Source organism: Rhipicephalus microplus, chromosome 4 (assembly GCF_043290135.1).
Source record: "Rhipicephalus microplus isolate Deutch F79 chromosome 4, USDA_Rmic, whole genome shotgun sequence".
NCBI lineage: Eukaryota > Metazoa > Arthropoda > Arachnida > Ixodida > Ixodidae > Rhipicephalus > Rhipicephalus microplus.
The window spans coordinates 141,387,946-141,400,171 of NC_134703.1; the positions used below are offsets into that span (position 1 = coordinate 141,387,946).

Genomic DNA, 12,226 nt, shown 5'->3' on the forward strand with positions numbered 1-12,226 from the left:
CCACAGGGCCAGAAGAGGGTGCAAAAGGCGCATATTTGCGCCCACATAAAACTAACGCCCCACCGCGATGCAACATGGGTTTGCACTTTTCAAGACAAAATCCTGTCGACGTCCAAGCTTTAATTCGACAATGCTCATCTTGGGCGACAAAACAAAGCAAGCTTCGACTGTAAAATACGAAACAGCGTCACTAACTTCAAATGATAAAGATACAAGACAGACACACGACGAAGGAAGGAAGTGACGCACACTCAACTTGTTGCAACTGGTTTATTTAAAAACAACATGTACCTTTCTTGAAGGCCAGCGCAAATGCTCATTGTCAAAGATCATTAACTCGTTAAACCATTAGGCTCAACGTCGTGTGAACTTCCTAGTCCGCCCAGTTTAACAAGCCAATTTCTTTTTATGATAATGCCAAAGGAAGGATGTCTCATGCAAACACTCGCTTTTCAAATTGTGTGGAATATCCTCAGCCACTTCTTTGGCGTAGGTGTTCCCACCGACTCGCCCAGTCTGCCTGTCTTCTTCGCTAACTACGGTTATAACGACAACACGCTGCTGATATAGTGGTGGCCGTACAGTGACCCTCATGTGTTGCAGCCTGACGTGATTTGGTCACGTCACGCTGACGTCGTGACTCGCAATTTCGCCGCGTGTCACGACAGAAAGCAGACCGACACTCGTTGCAGCGTAGTACAAGCCGATGCGCAGATCGTAAGGGCCGATTCCAGCAACGTACGATCTGCCTCACAAGCTCCGCGTTTTAGATGCAGGTGAAAACGCTTGAGCTTAGATTTAGCTGCACGTAAACAACCTCAGCTGTTCGACATTTCCAGAGCCATCCACTCATAATCATATTCATCATCATATGGTGGTTCTAGAACGTTAAACATAAACAATTATTATTGAGTTATTACTTCATTTCTAGGTGCCATTTTCCTAGAGCTCACGACGACGAATAATTTTGTCGCATCATCGGACTGCTGTCTGCTTGCCAGTCGTGGACAAAGCAAATCCGTGCCGAACGAATCTCTTTTGTTCGTGGAAGTCGCGGGTAGGAATCGCGCGCCCACTCCATGTGGTGAGGGTCGGTCCATCGCCATCCAAAGCTTTGAGAAAGTCTTGGAACCGACCATGGAAAAAAAAATGCCCGGACATGCTTTCGTGAAAGGGCTTTGTAGGTGGTGAATTTCTGGCGCGTTTCCCGGGTTCACTCCGAAACACGTGCCGAGTGTGACGCTTTGTTCGTAGACACGACGTCCGCTAGTTCCAGTCGAAAAGGTGCGCACTCACCGAGCAAAGCGTGGCGAGGGACCACCGCATCCGATTTCATTAGACACGCGTCGTTGAGTAAAAGCCGTTTCACACGACATAAAAAGTAGCGATTTTCAGTCCGCGAATTCGATCGCAGCGAAAAAAAAAAAAGGCCATTTCGCTCACGCCGCAGCAATCCAGGGCGAGCTTCCAACATGTTGGCAATTTTCGCTCTGGTCGCAACGGCGATTTTTGGTCGGGAGCCATCGAATTAGGGCCGGGCCGGCCAAGCGGTTTAATTAGCGTCGACGTGTTTGTTTTAGTGATGACCGATGCTGTGTATTTTAAATATAATTTAGATTGGAAAGTGTTCGTAAATGACGAAACACAAGTACTTTTCGTTACCGTTCAGGGAAACATAATAACGCACAGATTGTTACATCATATTTAAAAAATTGGCCCCATATCTGCATGTAATCTGTGAATGTGGTCGAAAGACGATAGTCTTGCGTGTGGATAGTCCTGCACCCATATGTGTGCGATCACACTGAAAGCTGCGTATTCGAAGAAAAAATGAGAAAGAGCAAGAAATTGGCCCCGTATCTGCATGTCTCACTGCAAATGTCGAAAGACGATAGTCTTCCAGCTGGAGAGAGTGAATAGAACATTTATTTGATGTTCTGCATGAGAAAGCGGGTGAATGGAATTCTGGAGGCACTGTGTGAGACATGAGTGCCATCTGGCAGTAATCTTCAAAAACAAAAGGATGGCCTCCGATATAGCAAGTGTGCACAGTCTCGGAGGCCACACTTTGTAGAAAGCAACATCACGGGTAGACAACAGTCCCGCATCGTCTTAGCAAGGCGTAGAAAACGCCCGCCTCTTTGTGCATAGCGTCGTATTGTCAGCGCCGTGTAATAAATGCTACGGTTCTTCGAATCATGCATGCCTCTACTAGTATAAGGAAACTGAATTGATATTGCACCTCTGATACGTTCAATATTTATTTTTTAGTCTGCAGTGCACGCAAGTCTGAGCGCAGGAACCAGATCAATAATTGTGGATGTTGAGGAAGTGGAACTTAAGCAATTTTGGTTGACAGACAGACAAGTCGACAGACAGTACGACAGCAGGGTCAAAATTCTTGCGTTGAGGTATGCAGAGAAAGACTATCATTTTTAACCCTTTACTGCCAGATGTCACGAATTTGCGACATATCGAAAAAATTTGAGCGAATAGGTCGCGAAATCTGTCCCACTTTTAATGCCGGCTGTAAAATACTTGCGAAGCATGTAGCTTTCAGCATGAAAAATTTAGTGCAGTCTCATTTAAGGTATTTTAAGCCAGAACCAATTCTTTCGAAGCTGATAGCAAGCGCTAAGTGCGTGCATGAGCTCTCACTTCGTTTTTTCTTAGCTAGGTGACCTGAGTTCTATATTCAATAATTTTGTTTATTTGCTGTGTATGCACTCGAGAGGTAGCACACAACATCTCACATAGTTCTGAAGTGCGTTTTTTGTTGCAAGCTAGTCGCTACTGTGGCATCTGAAGAATTGGTGACCTACACAAAAGTATCCATCAAAGTTGCATTTTAGATAATTTAACTGCGACATCATATAAAGGTTGCTACCTAAAGTCGAAAAATTAAAACAATTTTTATTTCGCTGGGCAGTTTCATATTTCAGACATCAAAGAGTTGAGTGATCAAGGTCACAAGGCGTGCGTGATGTATTTTTTCCCCATGCTAGCCCTCCCCAATTAGCTTCCAGTGCCTTCGTCGGGACGAGATGAGAGAATGCAAATGCAACATGTGGAAAATCTTTGCAACTCCGCTCATACTGGAAGGATTTTAAATATTTTTGCGGCGGTAGTGAACTTGTGAGGAATAAGCTTTTTTAGTGAATCGATTTTATGGCTACTTGAAAAAGTGTTGCAGGGCCCCTTGTGGGAATTGAGGCTAGCCCGCTGCCTTTGCGCGGGCTTTGCCGCCTTTTCTGCCGTTCTCATGTCCCGACATGTCTGCCCTCCTTTGCTGTCTGCCACGCTGGGAGAGCGGAGTGACATTTAACTACCTCACCCAATAGCGGATGTTGACTGTGGACCCGAGCGCGAAGTCTCCCGAGAGTTTGTCGCGCGCTGTGTCGAGAGCAGGCAGACAGATTCTCTCCGGAACTGCAAACGGTGAGCCACGCAATCTTTTCCGTCTGTCGTCTCCCGTCGCTCGGGGCTCGTCGAAATTTGCTGATGGCACCTCGCGCCCGAGGCGAACACTCACCTTTTGTTGCCCCACTGCGTACGCACGGCCGAAGGTCGGTACGGTGTCCTAGTGCGTGGCCTAGCTACGCCGACCCGTCTCTCTCCGAAGCCAGTGCGAGCGCCTTTGCCCTCGCTCGACCGGGCCTTGGTCCCGGTGTCTCCGTGGATCACCTTTACCGAGGAGACGTGCTCGTGGCACCCTGTGTAGTACTTTTATGCCCGTGACGTGGATAAGCCTATTTGCTTTCCCGCCGCGCTTTTGCAACGGGCTGTACTGCGTTTGGTGTTGCCACAATAAAGTGTTGCGACTTTAAGCAGTATCGTGTTCTAGCCACGGCGACGGTAAACGCGTGCCCTGCGGCTCGATAAGACCAGACCCACGCTGGTGGCCGTACTCCTTCGGGATACGTGTGCACCACACCCTTTAAATAAACATATTACCCTCAAATCAATTTTAAAGTTAAAAAGGTTGCTATGTTCACTTATATGCTCCAAGTGTAATAAATTTTAAAATGTTGTGTATTTTAAAAGTTATCACCTGTATTCTACAGAAAGCCGAATCCTGCTATTAAGTCATTTTGTCTTTCTTTATATGAAAAAAAAAATGCATTTGCATAGACGCCTTATATAAAAAAAATATTGTGCAGGTTAGTTAGTTCATGATTTTTCTTCAGATGTCATATATACAATTCCAATTCGCTTGAACATAAAATTTATTATTCTAAAAGTCTAAAAGAAACGTCTATTCAACTTGTTCGCTAGGCTGCCTACAGAGGCAGCTCAAACGTACTGAAGAGTGCTTTCCTGCCAGAACAGCCTGTCCACTATTGTCTTGCGAGACGCGTTCCATTCCAGGTGATGGCTTGCCAATAACAGGATGCCCTTCGTCAGTCCAAGGGCTTGGAGACTCTGAAGGTGCGTCTTGGAAACTCCCGATAGCAGGACCAGTTCCTCTTCCATCATTGTTCACTTGTGTCAGTACTGAAGCAGAATGCTTAGGCCAACTGATCATGCTGGGCAGTGTCCAAGGTAAAGCTCTACAGGTCATGACTGAGGGTCTGGCCGGTGGCTGCAAGCTGTCTCTCTATTGAGACATGGGTCAGCGTGATGGATCCAGGCTTCTGATTCTGTAGGTGGTAGCCTTTGGAGGTGGTCCGAATTCTGAGATGAGCCTCATTATAGGATGAGTCCCATCTCCCCTACACTGAAGGTAAGGGTGGCCTGGCCGATGCTGGTGGACTCGATCTCCACCTAAGACACAGGGACAGACAATCAAAATTACCAACATGCTGTGCTTTACACCTCCAGTGCTTACTGTTTAAAAAGATTAAGGAACGAGAATTCGTCAGCTAAAGGTAAGCAGACCTTAATTTCAATCAACCATGCCATGAACAATAATATACAAAACGAATTACAGCAGACCCCAACTGATGCATTTTTGGAAAAACTGTAAGAATTAAACGTACGAGCCGGGAAACGCAATAACTGAGAAAGAGGAAAAACAAAAGAAATTTACTTGTAAAAAATTTGCTTGAGAGCTTACGCTAGAAAAAACCGTGCGACGTTGCCTGGTGTGTTTGCTCATACTCCTGGAGAACAAAAAGCTTTTTCGGGCAACTGCAGTGTTGTGTCTTTTTAATAAACCTATTGCCAGGACGGTTTCTGTCAAGCGATCACTTTTGGTGATGTCTTTGCGATACTGTAATGGGATGCATCGGTGTCTCCGAAAGATAACGTAGCACTATCGGCAGTGTTGGACAGCCATGACTCGGAGTAGATAGTCCAACACCTTGCGCAAGTGAGAGTACTCCTGATACAGATCATCGAAGAAAGTAACTTCTGCATCACAAACTTCTAACTTCATCCATGGTGCAAGCATTGGCACACTTAGCACCGATCTAGCCTAAGGATAGAACTGTAGAGCTAAGAACGGTGCAATTAAAGTACATGCAACCACCGTACACAATTTTGCTAACACCAACAGTGGTAGGCATGAAAAAACTGAGCGCAACACAGTCAGCGCGAAGGGTCCGACTTTGAACTATGCGTACTACTCCGATGAATAATGATGACGAGTTCACGCCAATGCGACGGTAAAAACAAATGCCAATCTCAAAGCCACAGCTTTTGCAAGCACTGAAAACAACTCAGTTGAATCACACACGTCATATTTGAAATAAGATTCTCGAAAGTTTTGCTTCTGTTCGTGGCAACTGAAAGTTATGTGGGTCACTTCCACCAGTCATGCGGCTAATATTATGGTGAAGCCAGGCGAAGAAGAGTGAAAACTCAACATGGCCACTGTCTTCCCTCGTCGCTCAGCTGGCTCACAGCGCACTTCACGACTTATCTTACGATACGTCGTGACCCTGCAGTTGTGAAAAAACTGTGGTGCTGCCAGTACATTAAATCCAAAGCTGTCTAGTGGTTTGCTGAAATCAGATGCGTTAGCTGAAATTTTTTCGAAAAAAAAGTGGGGAGGGTAACTGCATAAAATAGTTATTTTGCACTCTCTATGCCATGGCGAAAAAGTATTTGGAAAGGGGGAGCAGGGGCCCGGGGTGCTACCCCCTAAATACGCCATCAAGTGAAATGTATGGGTGCCTACGGAAAAGAAGACGTGCTTCACTGCAGCATGATTATGGTTATGATTCACCCATTCTTTCACGAAAAAATAAATAAATAAGAAAAGATGGTCTGACAGAATTCACCATGTATGAAAGCTCTGATTGGTGGTATCATGGTTTTCAGCTAAAATGCATTGCGAGTTTCATCACAGCGGCTTCTTTCCGGAAAATAATTTCTTTATCCTACTAAAAAAAAAGGCAGATGACTGCATCACGACATGCTGACGCTGCGATAAGCAAATTACGTGCTCCCAGCATGTCATTACTATATTGCTATGAAGCACACCTTTCTTTCCAAAGGCGTGCATTTCAGCTGACAGCAGCGAGACCTGCCGTTTTCTCGGCTTTGCAGCGAAACCGGGACTAGGTATTGGTGGATAATATAAGCTTTTGTGTTACAATTTAGCCAGCACACCAAACGACCACCTCCGATTACTTTCAGTAATTCGAAGCTCCTTACATCCTGCTTTATGTATGGTTTCTCAATTTAAAAAATGGCTCAATTTGAACGTTTTTCTTGGTCTCAGTAACTATGAATTATTGAGGTTTTACTGTACCTCATTAACTTGAAAGTGAAAAAACCAGGAAAAATAGAAAACTGAAAAGCAAACATATTATTGCAATCATTCCACAGCGTACCCAATATCTCTTGTGTCCCACCACACTGGTGCTCCAACTGCAAGTACGCCCCCAACTTGGGATTTCAAATTGAAATGACGCTTCAAAATAGGATGAATGGTCAATATTGGCAACTCACCAGCTTTATGCTGTCGAGGAACCAACAACAAAATATCCATTAACTTGATGCACTATACTGCCTACACAAATTTGTTGCAGAATTTCTTCTGAGTCATCTTCACGAGCAATGCATCCAACATTCAATATAAAATTCGAATGTACTAATGCACTGCTCTTGACTGCTTACACACTTCAGTTATTCGATGAAAATATGGGCCACATTTCTACTTGACATACTTTTCCATACAATGCGGCAGAGGAAAAAAATATGCTTCTGAAATGCGTGGCGGGCAATTGGTGGCCCATCACTTACCATGTCCGAGATGATCTGGTAACCTGCGGAGAGGAGCGTGCCCCATCACGCGCATGGCACCCTGCTTGGTGCGCACCAGGTGCATGGTACTACCCGGAGACACCATGGGCTCTTCTGACCTCGTGGGCAGCTGGCTCGTCAGCTGTAGTTTGCCCGCCTGAGCCGGACCTGCCACCGTGGCGCTGGTGGAACATGCTTCTGGACCACACTTCATTGGGTGGTGACCCTGGCCAGGATTGCCCACAAGCTGGCCTGGGTTTACCTGCAACGTGCACTTTGCAGTTAGCTCTATTCAGCTTGTTGTGTGGTATTAGCATCTTCCTATAAGGCTCCCAACACAAAATTATCAAAAGGGAATTAGGGGATTGTAACTGACAAATAACCTGCCATGGGAATTATGGTTATGACTTAAGTGGCCCATCTTTGCGCTTGCTTAGAATGTTCTTGCACTTACATTAATCTCACTACCGTATTTCTGCCTTGATTGGCCCATTTAAAGACCCCAGCAATAAATACTTGTACAATGCCATAAAAACATAAACCTAAAAGACAGAAAGCTATACACAGATGCATGATCCCTGCAAATAATTGCACTTGTTAAGCAATGCAGTAAAGGCTATTAATTTGACCCCTAATATTTTGAAAAATTGCATAATTCAGGCTGATTCCCTGCCTCAATTCAGCATGTGTGTTATTTAATTACATCAAAATCTCATTTATTCACCCATATTTGAATGTGCAGAATACAGCTGACTCCTACACATAGCTTTTATAGGTTCGTGAAGGCATTTCACTCAGTCGAGACATCAGCAGTCATGCAGGCAATACCGAATCAGGGCATTGACGAACGCGACATAAACCTACTGGAAGGAATCTACAGTAGATTCAGAGCCACCATAGTTCTCCATAAAGAAAGCGACAGAATCCTAATAATGAAGGGTTTAAGGCGGGGAGACATGCTCTCTCCAAATCTATTCACTGCGTGGTTACCGGGGGTTTGCAGGGCCCTACATTGGGAAGAGTTGACGATAAGAGTTAATGGAGAGTATCTTAGTAACCTGTGATTTGCTGATGACATTGCCTTGATGAGTAACTCGAGGAACGAATTATAGCGCATGATTACTGAACTGGACCTGGAAAGCAACAGAGTAGGTCTGAAAATCATTACGCACAAAACTAAAGTAATGTGAAACAGTCAGGACAGAAAACAGCACTTTGAAATTGGTGGAGAGACACTGGAAGTTGTAAAGGAATATATCTACTTAGGACAAGTAGTAACCGCAGAGCCGAACTATACGAGTTAAATAACTAGAAGAATAAGGATGGGACGGACCACATTCTGCAAGCATTCTCAAATCATCAATGATAATCTGCCACTAACCCTCAAGAGGAAGGTGTATAACAGCTGCATCTTGCCAGTACTTACCCATGGAGCGGAAACTTGGAGGCTTAAGAATAGGGTTCAGCTTAAATTGAGGATGATGCAGCACCCGATAGAAAGAAAAATGATAGGTGTAACCTTACGAGACAAGAAGAGAGCCCAGTGGGTCAGGAAACAAACCGGAGTTATGGATATCATAGTTGAAATCAAGAAGAATTGGACATGGGCCGGGCATGTAGCACGTAGACAGAATAATTGCTGATCATTAAGGGTAGCTGAGTGGATTCAGAGAAGAAGGCAAATGCACGAAAAGGAGACAGAAGTTAGGTGGGCCGATGAGATTAAAAAGTTCGCAAGTATAACGTGGCAACTGACAGCACAAAACCGAATTGATTGGTGGGTCAAAGGAGAGGCGTTCGCCCTGCAGTGGGCATTGTCAGGCTGATGATGATTTGAATTCGACCCAGTTATTTTTTTCTATCCTTGGAGTGCATCAGACGCGAACTGCCGCAGATGTACAGCACAAAGAAGCGAGAACAGTCTTCGCGAACAACCAAAATGACCGTGGGTCTTCAGGCATGTTTCCCAATCACAATCCTGCCACAATCTCCTAGAGAAATAATTTTAGTGCAACTGAGAATGAGGAAGAAAATTGAGAGCAAACAGGGTAGGGTGCCAGCTATGCACAACCCTGTTCACTGTTAGAACCTACTTTACCACAATAATGATGCTTAGGACCAAGGCTTCAGAGGCCGCGAAAACTTTTGTTTTTTTTTTCTTTATTTTAGTTTGTGCACGCGACCAACAGGCACACAAACAACTCTGTGCACGCGCTTCCAACATTGTGATAGATGAACGACGAGCTGGCAGCAATTTTTGTGGTGAAAAAAATGTCACATGTGTGTGGTGGCGTTGGTGTTAACAAAAAGCAATAAGTGATGTCTTCAGAGCCTATTTCGACATAAGGGGAGATGCTACTTAGAAAAAGGTTTCTTTAAAGGGAAGCTGAATCACTTAAAGAAAAATTACTTTGTATTGTGTACGGACCATATGATTCCTGCTGGTGATTCCTGCATATTCTCTTCACATTAATGTTGTTGAGATGACAAATCCCATTTATCTACATGTAACATGCACTACTGCACAAACTAAAAATAAGGACACATATAAGTGATCTATGACGAGGCTCAATAACCAAACTGACTTGATTAAATCTGCACTTTCTTCTCGAAACGAAACTGGCTTGGGAAACTAGCATGCACTTTGGAAGCTGAAGGGGAAGCGATTCTCTGCCATCTCCGACTTATTACCATCAGCACCTCGCACACCTCACACGAGCTCTGCTTAGCTATTGTATTTACACGACTGTTAATAGATACGAATGTAGATCGACCCTTCCCAAAACTGCGTGTTCGCCAAAAGGGAAAAGGAGCATTTCACACAAAGAAAATTTGTTTACGAAGACTATTTCAAAGTTGGCATCACCCTTGTTGAAGTCAAAATGTATGCAATACGATAAAAATTATACACAACACTTTTGCCATAACTATGAAAACATGGATGCAAAGTTGTAACCACAACATAGCGCCTTTGATTTTTCTTTTTTTTTGCGTTTACTAGCGGTGTGCGGTTTCGATTCGAAGTCGACATCCCAACATTGGATTGTCAAATTTGAAATCGAGAGAAATAAACATTTACAGTCGAAACCTGCAAAAACGAAATCACCGGCAAAACCGAAATATTTCGTTTTCGCGAGAATATCGTTGCCACGAGTATAAGACAAAAAAACAGTGATACGGCCAGCGGAACGAAAAAAGTGACGAAATGACGGAAGCAATGCAGGCTGGGAATGTCTCGCCCTCTGATGGCATCGCTGCAAGGATGCTTAACATGATGATAATATTGTTGCCGTTCTTTTTTTTTTTCCGCGATCAATGGAGAATCCGCTTCCAGCGTCAAGCTTTTCTGGGGTGCCATTGTAACTTCATCTCAATTTCGCCACCAGTTCCAGTCTTCTCTTCGTCGTTTTCATTGATTTTAACTGTTGGTGTTGCTTCGGCCTGTTGAGCTCGTCCGACGGCGCCATCTGCACTTTAGCATGATGATTTGCCATCGCCTGCGCAGTGTGGCAAAGCATGTTGCCGAACACAGACACTATCGCCGATTCAAGTAAATAAAAATGGGGGAACCCACGCTAGCACGGCAAAAGCAGACGTTTACAAATTTTGAGTGCGCATAACACGCATACGAGCATATTTTCCACAGTTAACCTTTGGCGGGAGGGTAAAATAAGGCCCGCACCGTGGTAGAAAAATCGTGATGCGGGATCTCTGTCCAAAAACATTTTGTTGCCGCGAGATACGTAATACATGGAATTCTGTGAACGTTCGCCGGGGATCCGGAAATATTTCGTTGCCGAGGGGATTTCGTACCCGCGGTATTTCATTGTTGCAGGTTTCGACTGTATTTAGAAATTTGAAAAAAAAAAGGGGGGGGTCGACCTACAATTGTTTAAATACGGTATGTTAGAGGATGACAATCAAAGTAAACCTAAACATGACCACTTGAAAACTTTCACTTTGCTAGCTAAAATCCTGTCAACAGTGTTCGCATAACTAGCAATCTATTCTGGATGGCTACTGAAAATGTTCCACTCACAGGATGCTGTTGTGGCATGGCATGCAGAAGGGCCACCGAGGGCACGACAGGCACTGGGGTTTTAATACTCTCATCAGGTGGGCCTCGAGAGCAGGTCGACCTTGAACCGTTTAAGTCCAAATTGCTCAGCAAGGACTCCATCGCAGCCTCTCCGCTATGCTTTCGCTGCTCCCTCTTCCGCTTGCCCAAATCTTCGTGGGGCAAAAGCTGCTCCTGCAGTAACATAGGCCAGTATCCTCTGGGCCGCCCGCTCAAGGCACCGCCCGTGGCCGGCCCCGGAATAGGCATGCCTGCTACCGGAGGAGGCTTCACCATAGGCTCCTCCCTGCCACAACAACCTTGAGTCCGATCTCCGTCCCTTGAGTCTGTTTTTAGGCACCGGACTTCTTCCAGGTCACCGTCTTCGACATCCAACTCCAGGGACTTGTCGAGGAGGTTGCCTTTTTCGGCTTCACCCACAAAAGCTCGATCCTGGTCCGCATCAACATACTCAAGTATGTCGAAACTGTCTCCAAGACCTGATTGCCAAAAAAGGAACATAAGCAAAAATAAAGCAAATTAAAAAAAGTTCTTTAAGCCGAAAAAAGACACTGTACTTTACCACCCTTTCATTCGTTTTGAATAAAAATCTATTTTGAACAAATGTGCAGAGTTTATATGTATTCACGTGACACTTGAAGGAGTGCAGTAATTTTTTTAGCACTGTGCGCACTTTCTAAAATATTAGACATTCAATGAATTGTTTTCGGAAGCAACATTTGTGGCTTGCTGCATAGAATAGCCAGCGGTGATGGTTGCTGCAAAAGTTCGCCTTTACAACAGGGGTGAGCGAATATTCGAAATTTCAAGAATTTTTCCAATAGCGTTTAATCTAACAGAGTGTATTTCATTCGCACCAGAATTTCACTATTCCGCATTCCTAAAAATAAACACAGTCAACATCCAATTCACACTGGCTCCTTCAGATTTTCAATATGCTTCACTCCATCACACATT

General features: G+C 44.6%; 1 protein-coding gene across 3 annotated transcripts in view; it reads right to left on the reverse strand.

The window, feature by feature from the left end:
* Nucleotides 1-4,208: 4,208 nt before the first annotated feature.
* The window catches only part of LOC119171474 (uncharacterized), a 168,251-nt gene continuing 160,233 nt past the window's right edge, over nt 4,209-12,226 (reverse strand). For all 3 annotated transcript variants that reach the window (XM_075893688.1, XM_075893689.1, XM_075893690.1), the window contains 3 exons: nt 11,231-11,748; nt 7,192-7,453; nt 4,209-4,764 (listed from right to left, as the gene is read on the reverse strand). In XM_075893688.1, coding sequence (XP_075749803.1) covers nt 4,613-4,764; nt 7,192-7,453; nt 11,231-11,748 — 932 coding nt within the window. In that variant the 3' untranslated portion in view covers nt 4,209-4,612. The remainder of the gene's footprint in view (nt 4,765-7,191; nt 7,454-11,230; nt 11,749-12,226) is intronic.